Genomic DNA, 20630 nt, shown 5'->3' with positions numbered 1-20630 from the left:
TCAACCTGTTAAATGGCTCTTGTGATGCAGTGATAATTTCCTTATCTCTGGACCAGGAGACCTGGGTTTAAGTCCTACTTGAACTATGTACTAACATCTCTGATACAGGTTGCTTAGAAAATATCTTTTGGTTGACCATTAAAAGGTCTTGTATTTCTAATATTGACAACTCAACTACTGACAAAAGAACTGTACTCCAGAGATGAGGTGAGATTGACTGTCCTTGACATTAGGGGAGCATCTAATCAACTGGCATCAAGGAGCCCAAGAAAAAGTGGAGTTTAAATTAGATTAGATTAGATACAACAAGTCCACACCGACCCGCCGAAGCGCAACCCACCCAGACCCCATTCTCCTACATTTACCCCTTCACCTAACACTACAGGCAATTTAGCATGGCCAATTCACCTAACCTGCACATTTTTGGATTGTGGGAGGAAACCAGAGCACCCGGAGGAAACCCACGCAGACACAGGGAGAATGTGCAAACTCCACACAGTCAGTAGCCTGAGGCAGGAATTGAACCCAGGTCTCTGGTGCTGTGAGGCAGCAGTGCTAACCACTGTACCACCGTGCCGCCCGTTAATGGGGTTTAGAAGAAACCTGTTGCTGGTTGAAGTTATACCCAGCACAAAAGAAGATGGCTGTAGTTGTTAGAGCCATCTCAGCTCCAGGACATCTCTGAAGGAGTTCCTCAAGGCAGTATCCTGGATCCAATCATCTTCAGTTGCTTCATCAATGACCTATTCTCCATAATGAGATCAGAATGTGCACTGATAACTATCCAGCATCATTCAAGACACCTCACACTATAGCAGTCTATGTCCATTGACAGCAAATCCTGGATAAGTGGCCAGTAACATTTGTGCCACACAAGTGCAAGGCAAAGACCATCTCTAATAAGACTGAATCTAACCATCATGCCTTGGCATTCAATGGCATTATCATCATTGAAACATCCTGGGCGTTACCATTGACCAGAACCTGAACTGAACCAGCCATATATATTTTGGTGACAAGAGCAGATCAGACACTAGGAAAGCTGTGACAAGTAACTCACCCATGTCTACTCAAAACCTGTTCACCATTTCCAAGGCACAGATCAGTAACATGGAACACTCACCGATTGCCTAGATGAGTGCAATTTCAATAATATTCAAGAAGCTTGACACCATTTGATGGGGACCCCATTCAACATCTTCAACCATTCCCTTCACTACTAACGCATAGTAGCGGCAGTGTGTGAAATCTACAAGATGATGTAACACACCAGATTGCTTTGATGTACTTTCCAACTTTCCACCACTACCATCTAGAAAGAAACAATCAGTGGATGCACGGGTACAGCCCTGCTTCCAGGGTCCCTTCCAAGCCACACATCATTCTGATTTGAAACTATATCTGTTCTGTCAATGTTGCTGGGTCAAGATTCTGGAATTCCCATCCTAACAACACTGGTGTACATAAGCCCTAGGGACTGCAACAGTTCAAGAAGGCAGCTCACCATCTCCAGTACAATTAGAGATGGGCAATAAATCCTGGTCTGGCCAGTGATGTCCACATGCCACAAATGAATTCAAACAAAATCTAGAGAAGCTGTGACAAACAGAGTCTGAGACTGTCAGGAGACTGAGTGGATCTATATTAGAATGATTGAAATTACTAATATTGTCTAGAGAAATGTTGGGTTACCAAGTTGACATTTTGTTCAAGGTACCCAGAGGGTTAAATGCTCCCTTACCTCATCATGCCTGTCATCTCTTCCATTCGTCCAAACAGGTCCTTGTCATGCTGATCCTCCACCACTCCCTTCATGACCTCCCATTACCCCATACAGTCAAAAGCCCCATGCATCCCCAACGCCCTGACAAACTCTACCCATCACTGGTTTTCACATTTCCCCTTCTCTCTCACCTGAAAATGGTAAAGCTGGAAGCAAAGTCAATCCTTTACCTGAGATCAATGTTATGTCTCTCCATTGGAGGTAAACATAGAGGTTTCCGAACAACATGCTGTAAAAATACATCAAACTTGTTAGTCACCCAAAACAGAACATGAAGACTTAGATTCCCCACCACAGCAGGTCACCCTGAGACACAGATAAATAAAAGGAAGTGGCAGAATTGAAAAATCAATATCATATCCATTTTGGTTCAGAACAGTATATTGATTTTCCAGTACACAGAATTATATGCAAATTACAACACCAAAATAGATCATTTGGTTCAACTGTTCAATGCTAGTATTTATCTTCAAAGTGAATCTTATCACTTAAAACAAATATAAACATAACAAGCTGAATGGCCTCCTTGCGTGCTGTATATTTCTATGATTCCATTAGGGAGAGGGATAGTCCAGGCTATTAGATTATACCAGGCACCATTATGGGCAAAGAAAGAATATTTAAGGGCCAGGTTATATCTATGTTGCCTAGTTCTTTTAGGAGTCTGCAGTTCTTTACCTGGATTGTAACAGAGCCCAGAAGATCCCAGTATTCCTATTGATAGTGGTGCAGTCAGAGTTCAAGATAAGGAAGTTTCCCTGAGCAGTCCACAGCACTGAAAGAGAAGAAAGAACATGGGCAGAGTTGTCTCCTCAATGTGTACCACTGTACTGAGTTAACTGGCATATGGTGAGATAGTGATTGGGGCTACAACTGGGTTTAGAGACACTGGTGTGAGGAAGTGGGGAGGAAGCAGAAAGACTGTCAAGATTACCAATCCTATTACTGCTCTGGTTAATAGGCATGCGGATATCAGTTCAGGCCATGACTAGAGTTATCTGCAAACTCTCCCTACCTTATTCGACTCACCATCCCTACTCTTCATGCCTCAATAGCATATGGACCCTCATCCTCTGGGCACAAGCACAAAGATAGATACTTGTCTGAAACAGTTGACGAGGAGGCATCCCCAGGGTGTGGAGATAGTGGCAAGGCAGTTCCTCAGGAGAAGACAGCAGGGCAGCATGGTGGCTCAATGGTTAGCATTGATAGTGCCAGGGACCTGGGTTCGATTCCCCCTTCGGACGGCTGTCTGTGTGGAGTTTGCATGTTGTTCCCGGTGGGTCGTGTGGATTTCCTCTAAGTGCACTGCTTTCCTCCTACAGTCCAAAGATGTGCAGGTTGGGTGAATTGGCAATGGTAAATTGCCCATAGTGCCCAGGGATAAGTAGGTTAGGTGGATTAATCATAGGAAATGCACATTATAGGGTATGGTCTGGGTGGAATGCTCTGTGGAGGTTTGGTGCAGACTTGATGGGATGAATGGCCTGCTTCCTGGGGATTCTATGATTCTACAATAGGAGATACAGAGAGACTAGGATTTGGAAATAAAGGTTCAGGATGCATTCTACTCACCAGCTGCAGCAAATCCAATGAAGATGGACGTAATATAGAATGACCAAGTCATTGGCTTACTGAATGAAACCACGTAACCGCTGAGAAAAACAAAAAAAACACAACTACAATAAAAGGCAGGAACAAGGTCATCACTCTGAGCTTTACTGCAGATGCTTGTGGTACAGATGATCATAGAAACAAGAGGAGTGCATTGAGAATTCTCCCTCAAAATTCTCTTTTCCCCCAAATAGTGCAATGCCATAATTTATTTTCAAAAGCACCTATTTATAACCAGCCTGTACTGGCTTCAACCTAGCACAATATAAGGATGTAAACTGCCAACTGAGCAACATTTCAGTTCCTTCAAGGGGTAAATGGGAATAATTGAAGTATTTTATCATTCACAATAAAATTTTTAAAAATGACCAGAATTAGTTTTGGATTTGATTGAACTAAGGACAGCTGAACACAATTTCCCACAATCCCCTAATCCCAACATTGGAAGGGACTCTTCTAGTACAGTGGACATGTCATGACGTCTGAGGCAAGAGTCCTGGGTTCAAATCCCACCTGCTCCAGAGGTGTGTAATAACATCTCTGAACAGGTTGATTAGAAAATATCTGGAAAGCAGACCGAGAAGGGCTCTTGTGGCACAGTGGTATCCATCAATGTTCTTGATGCCTTTGCCTTACAGTTAGCTGGCCACCACGGGGAATGCAATGATCTGTTTCACCCTCCAACTTTATTTTGATTTATCCCCTTCCATCTCCCTACCCCTCCCTCACATTTGATGGTGTGCATTGCCTGTAACAGACTTTGCATGTAAATGTCTAATTGGCTACATGGGTGATTTACTAGTGGCATTTAAAAGTTAAAAAGAAAAACAATTCACTGTGATTTTATGATGGGAAAGCCATTCGGTTATAGGTAAGAGCACTTCCAGATTTACAAAAAGCAGGTCCAGAGATGAGTCTGCAGAACTTTCTAACCCAGGCAGGGACTAACCTATGTATGTCAGAGTAATGGCGCTATTTTGGTGTTCAACAATAATTGATGTTCCTTTCCAGTCAAATTTCCTGAGTTATTAAACTCTGCAACATAAAATGATTGTCCACAGATTCTGGAACAAAACTTTTTCTCTGCTATGGTTCAGAATCTGGTGTCCAATCCACCCATGGGTTGGGGCTGTCTCCATGAACTTGGTGGTTAGGCCTTACCTGTAGCAGCACAGCTAAGTGAACAAACCAACAAAAAGGAGGCCAGATAATGGCACACTTACAGCAAAGTTGAAGGCCACTCAGCCTGTTGCACCTGTGCTGGTGGTAGAGCCCTTTCTTATTTTTCACTATTTAAATTTTATTCTTTTATCAATTTTGAATTATGAGGTAGAAATCACTGATGGACACTGAGTCAACTTAGATTTAAAAAAAGAATGGATCAGGAAGTCTTTGTTTATTATTGAGGCCAGGCCTGGAGGCTAATTGCAGGCTGAGCCTTGATTAAACACAGTGACCCGCCAGGAAAAGCAGATAACAGAAAATTGCTACCAACAAGGTCAGTACTTGGAAATTAGTTCCAGTAAGTCTGAAAGAGTCGCCATGTTCAATTAGATGGCAGCTGTTGAAAGGTGACTGAGATGTCAGGGAGTGTCTAACAGGGTTGAACCAGAATTAGTTGTTCTTTGGAACAACGTCATCTCAGAGGTTCTGGGCTATCACTGAGACAGCATGAAGATTTGAAAGCTCCCTGTCTACTCTGATATATCAATTTCCAGAAGCCTAAATAGAGGAGGAATTGCTGCCTTTGCCTGGGTGAACTGAGAACCCTGATCAACATTTCAGGAAAGAAAGATCAAGCAGTCCAGATTTATACCTGTGAACAATGCATTGTGAAGGACATTTATGTAATCTGGCTAGTTTTGTTATTTCTTTTATTTATCTCTCAAATGTGTTTCTTTGTCTTTTGTGTGAATGAAACTGAAAACAAATGTTATGGGTTTAAAGCATAGAAGTTAATCAGCTTACTGTGCTGTCCAATTTTCTTTCAGCTAATGTTAGTTGGGGTTTCTGGACATTAATTCCTCACAAAGTCTAGTGTTGGTAATGCAAAAGTCTGGTTAGGAACCATTGTAGTGACTATTTGGGGGTCTCTGATGGTTTAATTTGATGGTGTTATGAATACAGGGGTCAAAAGACTGCTTTGGTTCAGCTGTCTGTCTCTGTATGGTAGTACTGGCTCTTTAAAACTCTATCCAAATATAATCCCATTCTTTCTCATCATTGAGTGGATATAAGATTCAAAAGAACAAAGGATTGAAAGTTCCCAGGGTACATACTAGGAATATCAACTGAATTGATGGGGCCAAGTTTAACTTGAGTAGATATCAGCAGTATAAGAGATAAAAACCTACCAGGGTCCAGCATTACCTGTAAACAACTCCACTGAAAACCATTGACATCTTCGGTCCAACAACTGCTACCACAGATGGTGCAATGAGATTAGAAGCTGAAAATACTCCATAAATAATGGCAAGGCTGGCAAAAGAAACATAAGGAAGTTTGATGCTTGGGCAGGCCATTTAATGTTCCATTCTTGCTCTTCCCACTAGTACTGGCAACAACATTACATTCTCCCCTACCCGCTGGATCTCTTTCCACAACTGATGTGAAATTTACCCCATCGTGGGTGTCTGTAGAAAATGTTTCTTTTGAAACAGAAGTATGATGTGCTGCACATTAGGTTATACATTGGACAGATAGAAGGTGCTCATAATAATCAGGATGATTCAAACTGGCAGTAAGACACAGACAAGGCATGTTCATAGATTATACTGGGGAGCAGTTGGAAGCTAAGAAGTACATTTTTCAATCCCAAATCACACTAAGTATTGCTCAGACATCTTCTCTGTGCTCACCTACACTGGCTTCTGGTCCTACAATACCTAAATGTTAAAGTTCTCATTCTTGTTTTCAAATTGCCCTATAGCCTCATCCCTCCCTATCTGTAATCTTCTCTAGCTGTGCGTCCTTACGTGTTTTTTGCTAACTTCCAAATCAGGCATCTTGTTCATCCTGATATTAATTACTCCACCATTGGAGGCAATGTGCCTGGTGTACTAAGCTTTGGAATTCCTTGTCTTAGCTTCTTTATTTCTCTATCTCCTTTGGGATGCTTCTTGAAACACATCTCTGACCAAACTTCTGGTCCCCTGTCCTAAATATCTCTTACTTTGTCTTGATGTCAAATTTTGTCTTGTTTGCCTTCGGACACTTTACCACATTAAATGTTCACTCTGGTCCCATCATATGACCTCACAATGGCAAGGAATTATTCTGCTATGGATGAGGCTTATGGCTGAAATCAAGGTGCACATCCTGGGGAACATCAGATTTCCAGCACACCTCAGAGAACAGAGATCAGTGTGCCACACAAGCATTAATGCCAACCAAATCATGTGAAATTTGTCTTGTGTCTTCAGCAAAATTGAACTCTCTCACTTGAGGTGAGTTTGGTGATATGGGGTTTATTGCGTGGCATCCCTACGGCCTTGCTCCCTCCACCCTGATGAAGCCTGTGGACGTTTGGCAATTAATCAAATAATATCGACCCCACTAAATCACCACCTGGAAGCATAGTGTAATGATTCAGAGATAGGTTGTGAGGTACCTCAGTCCACATATAATACTATAGACTGTTTCAGCAGTCAGTAAAGAGTCAAGATTTCTGGTACCTGTTGTAACCGCTGCCGGAGAAACTGCTGTTGGTCAAACTCCTTATTACTGTTTGCTGAAAAATAACAGTGAAAGGGTTTACATTTATAAATTTATCATAAATATCCACAACTGAAGCATATTCACATTACACTTCTTTGGTACACAAGGGCCAACCATTCCCCACATTGCTCGACCCCACAAGCAGGAATGAGATGTGTTTATTTGTTTTTAATAGCCTTGGTTGTGAATTGGATGTTGAATTACAGAATCAGGGAGGAGTCCCCTTTCAGTACTGAACTTTGGATCTTTAACATCTGCCCCAATTAGTAGAATGGACATTGGTTTAATGTTTAATGTTTTATCTGAAAGATGCCCTTATAACAGTACTGCACCCTCTTAATACTCCAATGAAGAATCACCTTAAATTATGTGCTCAAAGTATGGCCTGTGGCCATATTATAGTTAGTAATGAATAAAGAAATAAAATATTTGGAAGAGGTAAATGTGAAAGTTAATAGATTCTAACTTTAGGTAAGGCTGACTCTAATGGCATGAATCAAAGACTGTTCACGGTAAAGTAGGATCATCTGTTCATGGGTGTAATGCCACTAATCAGTGGTAAGTGTTCAAAAAGTAATTTAATGTGATACAAAATCAATTTATTCCTTTAAAGGGCAGGGTTTCTATTTGCCTAAAATACAGACATAGACAACTAAAGAGGTGAGAAAACATTAAAAACTTCATTGCTGGTTCGCACCATGCTGGTGAACAGAAAGCATTTCCAAAAGAAACAACAAAAGGACAAAACAGAAAGTCGAAGCTATGAAAGGAGGGTATTAAAATAAGCTTAAACTTTTACAATTACTTTGGGATAAGAAAGTGGTTGGTGTGTGTGCTGCCATCCATATCTTCTAATTGTGCGTTCTTTCCTTAAGGGTTACATGGTCTACTGTGTGCAATGGTAGCTACTTTCTAGTTCAATGGGAAGAGGCTTGAGGTGTAAACAATATGTGGTTTATTCCACCTCTGCAAATATATACAGGTCATAAGAATAGGTTCTACATCACTACAAAGACTGTTGGGAGGACATGGCCTTAAGTCTGTCTCCCATGTGATCTTACTTCCCGTCCTATAAAGTCCTTATGATATTATTGCAGTGGGTGATGCTTACTTCACTGGGTCAAGTATTAACCCTTTTGGATCCTTCTCAACGCTCAACAGTTGGAGTAATATGGTCCCCTTGAAAATATATAGGTGATATTGTGAACAAAAATAAGCAAATGACGGACATACTGAATAGTTACTCTGTGTTAGGATTTACAGTAGAATGAAGGGACAGTATGCCAGACAGAATGGCACCAGACCCAGCCAGCATGGACTCAGATAGCAGCCCAGGTCAATGTCATTTCATCAAACAAGAGGAATGCACAGCAGAGCTTCAAGAAGGTAAGTGATCTTCTCAGCTTTGCAAGGTAAGTGTCACTACCTTCTCTCTACTACCTCACACTTACTCTAACTCTGTCACTGCACACAACTCCCACCACTATCATTATCCACTGACCAACCATTGAAGTCAGATTGGTGTTGACTTGCCAAAACACTCCTTCCTGCAGTATCCCATGCTCTCCCATGCTGAAATATTTTTATTCATGTGATGAGAACATCGCTGGCTAGGTCAGTATTTATTGTTCGTTCCAAATTGCCCAGGGGGCAGTTAAGAGTCAACTACTGTGCTGTGGGTCTGGAGTCACATGTAAACCAGACTAGGTGAGGATGGCATTTTCCTTCCCTAAAGGACATTAGTGAACCAGATGGGTTTTCCAACAATTGCCAATAGTTTCATGGTCATCATTAAACACTTAATTCCAGATTTTTATTGAATTCAAATTCTATAACCATCTGCCCTGGGTCGATTCAAATACCCCCCACTAGGCCGTCACGTCTCCAATGTTATATTTTGGAACTGGCTTTAAATATAGTCTTTATTCCCTCAGTGTCACAGCATAATGCATCCCATCCCCAGTCTTGAGTTTCCCATTTTCCCAAACACAGCATGGATTGCTCCCTGATAATCCACCCTTGATTTTTACCGCCCAAACCTTCAGGTGATCATGGCCAACCCCAGAATGATTTGCAAGGACAGCCCTGCATAAGCACAGTCTAGTTTCCTGACTGATTTAGTAATAATCCCAGACTGGTTGGACTTGACCTACAGGATTGACCATGGAACAGTCTCTGGACTAGAGGGACATGGATCCTGGGATCCTGATTGTATCAAATGCCTGACTGATCGTGGCTCACCCCTTGCATTGAGATCAGACAATACACTTGACAAAATGTGGTGGCACGCCCTAACCATAGATCACCTTCAATCCTCGAACAAAATGGATGAACTTAAAGCTAGGTTTACCTTCCGGAAGGGACTGAAAGACTGCCGTGTATTCTGTTTTACAGAGACATGGCTCACTCCTGCTATACCTGACTGTGCCTTAAAACCTGAAGGTTTCTCTATACTGTATATCACGTGGACTGCACAGCATTCGCAGGGTAGGGCAAGGGGCAATGGAGTCTGCCTCCTAATCAACACCCCCCGGCGCTCACTTACTGCACATCAGATCTAGAGTATCTAACAGTGAAATGCAGTCACTACTATCTGCCACACGAGTTCACCTCCGCCATCCTGAAAGCACAGTAACAGACTTCATTAGCAATTGTATAGAGGACTACGTGCCAAAGAAGTCAATCTGTGTGTTCTCCAACTGGAAACAATGGATGAACCAGGAAATCTATTGTCTACTGAAGATCAGGCATGTGGCATTCAGATGACCTGGACCTTTACAGGAAATCCAAATACGAGCTCTGCAGGGCCATTAGAGATGCCAAGAGCCAATGCTGGGCTAAGTTAGAGACACAAACTAGCCACACACCCGCCATCTGTGGCAAGGTCTACACGACACAATGGGCTACAAAATGAAGCAGAACAGAATAGTGAACAAAAGTACATCCCTCCCTGATGTGCTCAGTGCTTTTTACACTCAGTTCGAACAGAAAGGCAGTGAAATGTTGTTACCTGACCCGACAGCCTCAGACACACCTATTCTCTCGGTCACCATGACAAAAGTCAAATTGGCCTTCTTGAAAGTGAATCCATGGAAAACGATGAAGTCCCCAACTGTGCACTCAGATCCTGTGCAAACCAACTGGGAAGAGTATTCGCTGACATCTTTAACCTTTCCTTGCTACAATCTGAAGTCCTCACCTGCCCGGGATTCATTAGCCTTACTCGTAAGACGCCTCGCATTGAAATAAATGCAGTTGAATTCATCAGAATTACCTTGTTATCTGTCTTGCTCTTGTATGCCTTTTCCAATTAACTTGCTATTTTCGGATTCCGAAGCACCTTCATCTGTCTTTCAACTTTTACTGCAACTGAGGACCCCCCCCCCCACCAAAATTTAAAGTCTCCTAAAATAGAACTAGCAAATTTCCCTCCCAGAATACTGGTCCCTTTCCAGTTCAGGTGAAACCCATCCCTTTTGAATAGGTCTTCTCTGCCCCAGAAGAAGTCCCAATGATCCAAAAATCTGAATCCTTGCACATTGCACCACCTATTCAACCATTGATTTATTTGCCCTATGCTGTTATTCCTATTCTCACCAGAATGCGACACCAGGAGTAAACCAGAGATTACTACCTTTGAGATTCTGCTTAACCTTCTACCTAACCTCTTCTATTCACTCTGCTAAATCTTAACCCTTTCCCTAACAATGCCATTCCTCCAGTGTGTACCAACAAGTTCTTATCAGATCTGTTTGAAGTCTGTCCCCTTTAGCATGTTAGTAGTGACACACTACACGATGGAGTGTCTCTTCAATGTGAAAATGAAACTTTCTTTCCAGAATGCTGGTGTACTGGTCACTCCTACCAATACTGTTAATGAGGGATGCATCTGTAACAGGTAGATCAGGGAGTATGAGTTAAAGTAGATTTATCACCTGACACAGATTCGGTCTAGCAGCTATGTCTTGTAGGACACGGCTAGCTTGGTCAATAGTGGTGCTACTGAGCCACTCTTTGTGAAGGACCTTGAAGTCCACCACTCAGAGTACATTCTGTGCCCTTGCTATCTTCACCTGTAGTGTTCAAAATGGAGGAGTACTGATTTATCAGCTGACTGTGATACTAGCAAATTTCTAGCAAATGGCTTACTATACATCAGTGCACACAATATATAACACAGTCAGGTTCTTATAGAGTCATAGTCATTGACACATACAGCATGAAACATACTCTTCGGTCCAACCTGTGCATGCCAAACATAATCCTAAACTAAACTAGTGCTACCTGCCTGCTCCTGGCTTATATTCCTCCAAGCCTTTCCTATTCTTGTACTTATCTAAATGTCTTTTAAATGTTGTAACTGTGCCCACATCCACCACTTCCTCAGAAGTTCATTCCACAAGTGAACCCTCTGTGTAAAAAATTTGCCCCTCGTGTCCTTTTTAAAACTCTCTCCTCTCACCTTAAAAATAAGCCCCCACAAGACTTGAAATTCCCCATCCAAGGAAAAAGACACCTACCATTAACCCTACCTATACCCTCATGATTTTATAAACCTCTATAAGGTCACCATACAATTTCCAATGCTCAAGGGAAAAAAGTCCCAGCCTTTATTTATAACTCAAACCTTTCATACCCAGCAACATCCATCTTTGTGATTCTTTTCAAATCTGTTTTTGAAATTTGTTTACAACACTAATTATTTACAATGCAAGAATATCACAGAATTATGCACATTCTGGGTTCTAAGTTTACTGCGTTACAGCAAATTACACACATATAGATAATTGACTACACTGACTCCATTGCATTGAGAGAATTACTGCAGGAGAGCAGAACATCCACATGTACAAACCTGATTGGTTTGAATCTGTGCCATAAGACAACAAGTAGTGCCCCAAGTCGTACTGATCTTTTTTACCTTCAACAATTCTGACATTCAATATGGTTCTTCTGATTCACTATTTCAAACTAAGCCTGAATTGTGGAACACATTCCATGGGCTGAAAGGTCATAGTCATAGTCATGTCTTCTTCTGTTCTAGTACTATGAACTAATTTATGGCCTCTTGTCATTAATCAGTGGAATTAATGTTTCAACATATAATTTTAAGCTTTCCCAGAATATGGAATACTTGTTGGATGTTCACACACTCTGTGTACTCCTTTGACTACAGACTTAAATTTCAGCTTTCATGTAGTAATTCTTAATTCTCAACCTTGCCATCATCCTGATGCATTTACGCTGTAGCTATCACACAGAGAAGGAAAGAGAAAAAAAGTGAGAGAGAGAGATGAAACATGTTCATAAGCAAAGATATAATGTTAAGTTTATCGAAACACTGTGTGCTTGTAGTTATGAGTAGGGACTTGAGTGACTGAAACAATCTGTAATTGAGCAGAGAGGGGATTTTTTGAAGTTTGTATTGGTATAGAAAGATTTGAAGGTACAAGGCTATAGGAAGAGAGCTAGGCAATTGGATTGCTTTTGGTTGTTTGAGCAGTGAGCCAGCATAGATATGACTGGCCTACTCTGTGCTGTAAACATAATATGGTTCTGAACAGCAAGTTAAATTGAGATGTGCCCTGTGACTCCTGTTCAAATGATGTCATGATCATGGGTTGCTGGTGGGAGATAATGTTATTTAAAGAACAGAGTTTCTGTTGTGTCCCAGTCAAGAGATCACATGTTATGAATTGATGAGTAAATAGCAACAGTAGCCAATTATTTCAGTTTCTTCTGTAAGGTCTGTTTGTCCCCTCAATTCCAGATGGCTTCTTGCCATCACTCCTCCAGCATTTCATTCTTTAGAAATGGGATGCACAGTGAATGTTTGCTGACTGTTTGACTATGGTGGGCATAAACCTCTTCCCTGTCAGAAGCCTGAGAGGATTCCCTTGTCCTCACCCACCAATCTACAGCGTTTTTGTCACCTCCAGCATATGTCATCAGTAAACACGTCTTCCATCCCTTATCAACACCCTGTGTTCACTTCTCAGTCACCCCCAACATCCTTCTTCCCATAGTAATTTCCCATGGAAGCACAGGAGAAGCAATCTGTCCTGTTCTGTATGTTTTTACCAGTGAAGATCACAACCCACTTTCCAGGTGAAAAACAGATTTACTTAAACTTTTTTTCCAATCTAACGTATTGTATTTACTGCTCACAATACTTTGGGAAAAGTAAGAGCAGGTTGGGTGTTCAGTCATTTATTCAGGCCGCAAAGAAGACACCAGAGTATCCAGCAACCTGTAATTTTAATTCTCTGATTCATTCCTACTCCGACCTCTCCTACGCGGATCCAACCAAACTCAAATAAACTCCACGAACCTCGATTAGGAACGTTTTGCAGTCTTTCCGGGTCCAACACTAAGTCCAACAGTTTCAAATCACAAGCTCTGCCCCTTGTGTTTTGGACAGCAACTGTTGGTGGTAAATTCTACCCTGTCCATTCAAACTTAAACAATTACATCTATTATTTATTTGTTAACATCTCTCTTTGCACTGTAATATCTTCGTTTTTAATTGTTCCTCATTCCACAGACCTTGCAGCTTGTTCTTTAAACCTCGCCTTTCACCGCTTTGTTTATAAACTATTACATCTCAAATCATTTTAAGGAAACTTTACAAACCTGAAACTTTAAGTCCGTTTCTCTCTCCACAGATGGTGAACATTTCTGCCCGTATTTCAAGTTTCCAGCACCGAAAACAAAGTACTTAGCCCTTGTAATAGAGCTTAGCAATGGATTCGCTCTCCCTGGGATTCGCTGCCCATGTCAACTGGGCTAACACTCACCTCTATGTTCCCGCAGGTAGTGAAGGCGGTGAAGATGAGCATGAAGCCGATACCCAGGAGGTAAACATTGATCACCTTGCGATCGCCCATTGAGACACTGAACGGTGCAGCAGCAGCTGATAGTTAAAGAGAGTGGAGATTACTCTGTCCATCAGAGAGAGGGGCGGGGTTTGTTGCGTGAGACTGTCCCTCACTCACCAGCACCACTAATCCAGAATCTGGTTTCCAGCATCTGCAGTCATTGTTTTTACCTCGTTGATTGATACCAGAGCATCTGGTTCCTCTCTGATTATTTTTTCTCTCTTATCCGGCATCCTGCAACTCATGGCCCCATAAACGAATTTATACATGGTCCAGTAGTCGACTTTGAAATGTATCACAGCGTATCCTAATCCTCAACTGATAGTTTTTATACACGTTTCTCAACAGCAATATAGTTGCTGGCCAGTGAGCAAACTTCCCCCTACTAGTAGATGGTCATAAATCTTCCCGAGACCAGCTGAACACAGACTCGATGGAACCTGTGATCCCACTGACAGTGGCTTTACACCGAGCCACCAGCAGCTCTGAACAGAATCCTATTGTGCAGAAGGAAGCCATTTGGCCCATCGTAACAATGCTTTGAGGTCAGTCTTAACTCCGCAGCTCTTTCCCATATGCCATCTACAGCTATGGAAAATTAACATTTACAGTGAGAAAGACAATATTTGAAATAGGACAGGAACAATTCTGATAAGAGGTTGTCATCTTGAAATGTTTACTCTTTCTTTCTTCACAAATGCTACCTGATCTGTTGGGTACTTTCAGTGATAATCTTTGCACTGATTTCTTGCCTCCTTCAGATTATTGTTTAACAACCACAACCGGAGGTAGGTCATGAAATGGAAGGTGGATGGAAAGCAGGTTAAGGCAATGATAGATGGAAGAGATGAGGAAGTGGGTGACTAGTGCCAACATCTCTGTTTCTAGCCTGCAGCATTGCTCCAGCAAAGCTCAACCCAAACTGGAGGAACAATACTTTATCTTCTGCCCATGTGCTTAACAGTTGATTTTAACAATTTCAGAGTGTAAACACCCTCCTCCATGTTTGTCACTCAACCCCACAGTCTAAGATCCTGTTCTGTTGGTGTTCCCAGCACAGAATGTGGTGCTGGAAAAGCACAGCAGGTCATCAGGAATGTGCTTCTTCATAAAGAGCTTATGCCCAAAATGGCGATTCTCCTGCTCCTCTGATGCTGCCTGACCTGCTGTGCTTTTCCAACACCACACTCTCGACCCTGATTTCCAGCATCTGCAATCCTCTGTGGCACAGTGGTTAGCACTGCTGCCTCACAGCGCCAGAGACCCGGGTTCCATTCCCGCCTCAGGCGACTGGCTGTGTGGAGTTTCCTCCGGGTGCTCCGGTTTCCTCCCACATTTCCAAAGATGTGCAGGTCTGGTGAATTGACCATGCTAAATTGCCCGTAGTGTCAGTGAAGGGGTAAATGTAGGGGTATGGGTGGGTTGCGCTTCGGCGGGTCAGTGTGGACTTGTTGGGCCAAAGGGCCTGTTTCCACACTGTAAGTAATCTAATCCTCTCTTTCTCCTAGTTGTTCCCAGTGCAGACAACTTTGGCATAACAGCCTTCCAGTGTGGTGACCTCCCATCCTGGCCTAGCAGCTCCCCACCAGGTGTTGTGGCGTCCCAGGGTAGCCTCCCAGCGTGGCGTGGCATCCTCTGCCTAGCATGGTGGTCTGAAGCAATCTCCCAGCCTCATGATTCTCAATGTGAAGCCCTGCATGGTCTGGAGCCAAGACCTGATGCTGACTGGAGGCTCGGTGCCAGAGTGAATTGATTGGAAGACTCTTGTTCTGGACTTTTATTTCTGCAATGCTGGATATTTTATTTCTCTATTTTCCAAGATCTTGTAACTAAAGAAGCTGTACTGAGGTATCTTTGTAACGAAGATGGAGCTATACGTGGCGACATATAAACTTTTCACTGTACCCATGAGTATATGTGATAATGAAGCTAATTCACTCATTCATTCTATTTCCAACATTTCTACATTTTTCTACATATCTACATATCTCCCTTTCAGCTTATCATCAATTCCTTTGTTGCCTCTCCATTTGTCTCTCTCTCTCTCTGTTCATGTATCCTACTCAATTCCTGCTATTCACCCCCATCATCAGCGTAAATACCTTTCCCATCTGGTTTCAGTCCTGACAAAGGGTCACTAGATTTGAAATGTTAATTTAGGTTTTCTCTCTACAGATACTGCCAGACCTACTAATCATATCCAGCATGTTCGGTTTTTGTTTCAGATCTCCAGTGTCTGCAGATCTTTATTTTATTATAGTAATATAGGAAACCTGGAGTGAATGAGAGTAAATGAGAGAAGACATGCATTCAATCATGAGAGTTGAGGATCATGAATTTTGAGAGCAGATGTGGACAAAAGCAGAGTGAAGTGAGTGTGAGTGAGGAGAGAGAAGAACTTACCCTCATCGAGCAAACAAGGTTATTGACTTCTTTAAAAGCTGAAAGAACTGCAGATGTTGTAAATCAGAAATAAAAACAGAAGTTGCTGGAAAAGCTCAGCAGGTCTGGCAGCACCTGTGAGCTCTGTAGACGGGTCATTGGACCCGAAACATTAATATTGCTTTTTTTGCCACATTGCTGGGCATTGTTCTGGTTTGTGGTCACTGCATTGATGCAGGAAGCAACTTTGGATAAGGCTGGCAGGATCTTGTCCATGGTGTCCTCTGGAAATCCTGAGGAAACAGGACGGCTCTCCTTTGCACCAGTAGCCAGTACTTCCACTATAGATAGCAGAAGATAGTATGGGTAGGGTATCATAGAGCCCTGGTGCATAGATAATGAGATGAACTGTACAGATTAGCTTGGAAAAACTCACTAGAATTTCATGGAGAGAACCCCTCCATGAAACTCGCCAAAATTAACATTTAACTAATTACTAATAAAATTCAGCCCGATGACTTTATTTATAAAGCTCAGAATCCTGTAAGAGTTATCATTTGCTTTCTCAACGTGTCCTACCACCTTTAAGGATTTGAGCCCATAAAATCCAGGTCCCTCTGACCCTGCATTCCAGTTAGAATTGTTTCCTTTACTTTACACAACCTTTCCTCAGTCTTCCTACCAAAAGATGTCGCTTTAAATTTTACTACATTAAATTTGATTTGCTACATGTTTGCCCATTCCACTGATATGTCTATATCATTTTCAAGTCTATTGCTATCCTCTTCACAGTTCACAATATTTCCATGCCTTATGACACCTGCAAATTTTGAATTTGTGCCCTATTGATCAACGCTGAATTTAGGTTCCTGAAGAAGGGCTTATGCCCGAAACGTCGATTCTCCTGCTCCTTTGATGCTGCCTGACCTGCTGCCTTTTCCAGCAACACATTTTTCAGCTCTGATCTCCAGCATCTGCAGTCCTCACTTTTTCCCTATAGATCAACATCTAGGTCTATATTATGTGTCAAGTACAACAGTGGTTCTAATATGGTATTGACCTCCAGGATACCCCACTGCATACTTTCCTACTTTCCTAATTTATGCAAAGCCCAAACCACAAAAAATAACTATTATTTAAAAAATAATCCATTTGCATCTGTCATTCAGTCAAGTATTTTCTGTACTGCCACTGCTTCTTTTATTCCATGGGTTTCAAATTTAGAAGTAAAAGTGTTATGTGGCACTTTATCAAAATACTTTTGGAGGTCTAAGTACACCCATCAACTGCATTATGTTTGTTAACAGTCTTTATTACTTCATTGTAAGTCTCAACTAAATGAACTCTCAGCTCCAGGAACCCATGACAGATTTTTTTGAAAGCATATGTTTAGTTTCTAGTTTGTTCCTTTGCAAGGAAACACACACGGCTGTCTGGGATTATGATGAGGCATCTACATAAACTGACTCATTGGTTCCTTGCCAATGTGAACCAACTGTCTGCACTGTTTATTCTGTACATAATGGCAATAGAATTCAGTTCACATGGTTTCTAGAGTAAGTAGGAATTGGGTAAGAATCCTTAATGAAATGGGAACCATTACTGATTCAATTAAAATCAAGGGAAGATTTACACTCATTACATATTTTCACAACCTCACAAAACATTTTATAAACTAATAAAGTACTTTTGAAATGTTCAAACCACAGGATAATAGGACAATACAGGACAAAACATGGTCATTCAGTCCATTGTAACTGAGCTGGCATTTTAAAGTGCTAGGGAATTAGTGCTAATACCCTACTTTTTTCTCATAACCCTGTGAATGTTTTCCTTTAAACATTTAGAATAGATTAGATTCCCTACAGTGTGGAAACAGGCCCATTGGCCCAACCAGTCCACACCGACCCACCGAAGAGTAACCCAACCAGACCCACTTCCCTCTGACTAGTGCACCTAACACTATGGGCAATTTAGCATGGCCAATTCACCTGCCCATCTTTGGACTGTGGGAGGAAACTGGAGCACCCGGAGAAACCCACGCAGACACGGGGAGAATGTGCAAACTCCACACAGACGGTTGCCCAAAGATGGAATTGAACCTGGTTATCCAACACCATTTTGAAAGATGCCATTGATTGTGCTTCCACCCCACCCTCTTTCAGGTAGTACATTCTTGACCATAACAACTCTGCATATTTTTCCCTTTTCACCTCTTTTTGTATAGTAGCTAATTTATGCAAAGCCCAAACCACAAACAATGAGTAAATAATGAGCAGAAGGGATTCGTGAGAATGGTTCCAGGCATGAGGGAATTCAATTGTGAAGATAGATTGGAGATTTAGGACTCTTCCTTGGAAAAGACTGAGGGGCGATCTGAGAAAATTATTCAAATTCATGAAGTGTCTGGACAGAGTAGATAGGGAGAAATTGTTCTTGCTTGTGAAAGGATCACGAAAGAGAGGGCACAGATTTGGATAGGAAAGTGTTGGAGAGATATGGGCCAGGAGCGGACAGGTCGAACAAGTTTAGTTTGGGATTATGTTTGGCGTGGACTGGTTTAACCGAAAGGTCTGTTTCCATGCTGTGTCACTCTATGACTCTATTTAAGGCACTTGGTAAAAGAAGCAAAAATAATTTTACTGAAAACTTTTTCATGTCGTGGATGGATAAGATCTGGAATGCATTGCCTGAAGGTATAGTAAAGCAATATTCAACTAAATCCATGCCATTTTGAAAATAAAGAATGTGCATTGTTACAGGAAGAAGGCAGAAGAATGGCATTGAGTGAAATTTTCATTCAGAGATCTTTTGCCAACATAATGGTCTGAATTCTCTATAATGATAAATGAACACTTTTAGAGATGTTGGTTGTGAAAGTAATATAGAGTCACAGACATTTACAGCACGGAACCAGACCTTTCGGTCCAACTCGTCCATGCCAACCAAATATCCCAACCTAATCTAGTCCCATTTGCCAGCACTTGGCCCATATCCCTCTAAACCCTTCCAATTCATATATACATCCAGATGCCTTATAAATGTTGCAATTGTACCAGCCTCCACCACTTCCTCTGGCAGCTCATTCCATACACACACCACCCTCTGTGTGAAAATGTTGCCCCTTAGGTCTCTTTTATATCTTTCCCCTCTCACCCTAAACCTATGCCCTCTTGTTCTGGACTACGCCACCACAGGGAAAAGACTTTGTCTATTTATCCTATCCATGCCCCTCATGAGTTTATAAACCTCTACGAGACATCCCTCAGCCTTCGATGCTTCAAGGAAAACAGCCCCAGCCCATTCAACCTCTCCCTATAGCTCAAATCCTCCAACCCTGGTAATAGCCTTGTAAATTTTTTTTGAACCCTTTCAAGTTTCACAATATCCTTCTGATAGGAAGGAGACCAGAATTGCACGCAATATTCCAACAGTGGCCTAACCAATGTCCTGTACAGCTTTTCAGCAGTCTAATTCTCTTTATCAATAATCAAGGAAAAAAACTTCTTCACTACTGTGAGTCAAATAACCCATCCATATTCATACTACTGCAACAGTTTTAATACCCATTTATTTTCCTTTTTTCTCTGAGAATTCCTGAGTAGTTCCTCCTGCTGCAATTGGTCTCTCCTTTAACTTTCAGAAAGTGGCTTCATTTGTACAGTCTTATTACAATAGAAGCATATCCTTATCTTTATAACATATTTAGGTTCTAGTTTTTCCTTTATGACTTTGGAGGTCCTTCTCTTTGTTCCCAAAACCTAATACTATTTCCCAACATATAACTGTTGACTGCATAACATATAATAGATATCTGCCAGAAATGATGCTTCCCAGAGCTTTGATACTTGACGCTCATCTAAATAAGATTTAAGGTTTACTGGAATACTATTTTGGAATTCTTCCATTAGCATGATTGCTTTCACATTTTCAATTATTTTCTTGCTGACTTCAGTGATTGAAACCACTAATCTCATAAAATGTATTTTGTTTTGCAAATTCTTGATTTCTTTTTTGTAATTTTACAGCCAAACAATGACCATCATCAGCAAGAGAGAATCTAACCATCGCTCCTTCACTTTCATTGACATTAGTATCACTGAATCTTCCACTATCGAAATCCTGAGAGTTACCATTGACCAGATACTGAACTGGATTAGCATGAAAATACTGTGACCACAAAAGCAGGTCAGAGGCTAAGAGTTCTGTGGCAGGTAACTCACCTCGTTTCTCTCAATATCTATTCAAGGCACAAT

At 41.6% G+C, this 20630-nt stretch overlaps 1 protein-coding gene and 1 long non-coding RNA gene across 8 annotated transcripts in view; one reads left to right on the top strand and one right to left on the bottom strand.

Annotated features, from left to right (window-relative positions):
* Positions 1-14031, bottom strand: part of LOC122560721 (UNC93-like protein MFSD11) — a 32779-nt gene extending 18748 nt beyond the window's left edge. Inside the window, exons 1-6 of the mRNA XM_043711689.2 lie at positions 13912-14031; positions 7072-7127; positions 5768-5875; positions 3359-3438; positions 2462-2558; positions 1954-2012 (exon numbers count right to left, since the gene is read on the bottom strand). Of these exons, the coding sequence (XP_043567624.1) occupies positions 1954-2012; positions 2462-2558; positions 3359-3438; positions 5768-5875; positions 7072-7127; positions 13912-14001 (490 nt within the window). The 5' untranslated portion in view covers positions 14002-14031. The remainder of the gene's footprint in view (positions 1-1953; positions 2013-2461; positions 2559-3358; positions 3439-5767; positions 5876-7071; positions 7128-13911) is intronic.
* LOC148146591 (uncharacterized) overlaps positions 1-15896 on the top strand; it is a 38333-nt gene extending 22437 nt beyond the window's left edge. For 2 of the 7 annotated variants that reach the window (XR_015760565.1, XR_015760567.1), the window contains exons 2-4: positions 8369-8500; positions 13780-13971; positions 15501-15896. This is a non-coding gene — a long non-coding RNA (uncharacterized LOC148146591). The other 5 variants (XR_015760569.1, XR_015760570.1, XR_015760566.1 and 2 more) reach the window with 4 other exon arrangements.
* Positions 15897-20630: the final 4734 nt, after the last annotated feature.

This window comes from Chiloscyllium plagiosum, unplaced genomic scaffold, assembly GCF_037043375.1.
Source record: "Chiloscyllium plagiosum isolate Xiang-an unplaced genomic scaffold, Cpla_swu_hap1 HiC_scaffold_20, whole genome shotgun sequence".
In the NCBI taxonomy this organism is placed as follows: domain Eukaryota; kingdom Metazoa; phylum Chordata; class Chondrichthyes; order Orectolobiformes; family Hemiscylliidae; genus Chiloscyllium; species Chiloscyllium plagiosum.
This window is presented reverse-complemented; position numbering and strand designations above follow the sequence as displayed.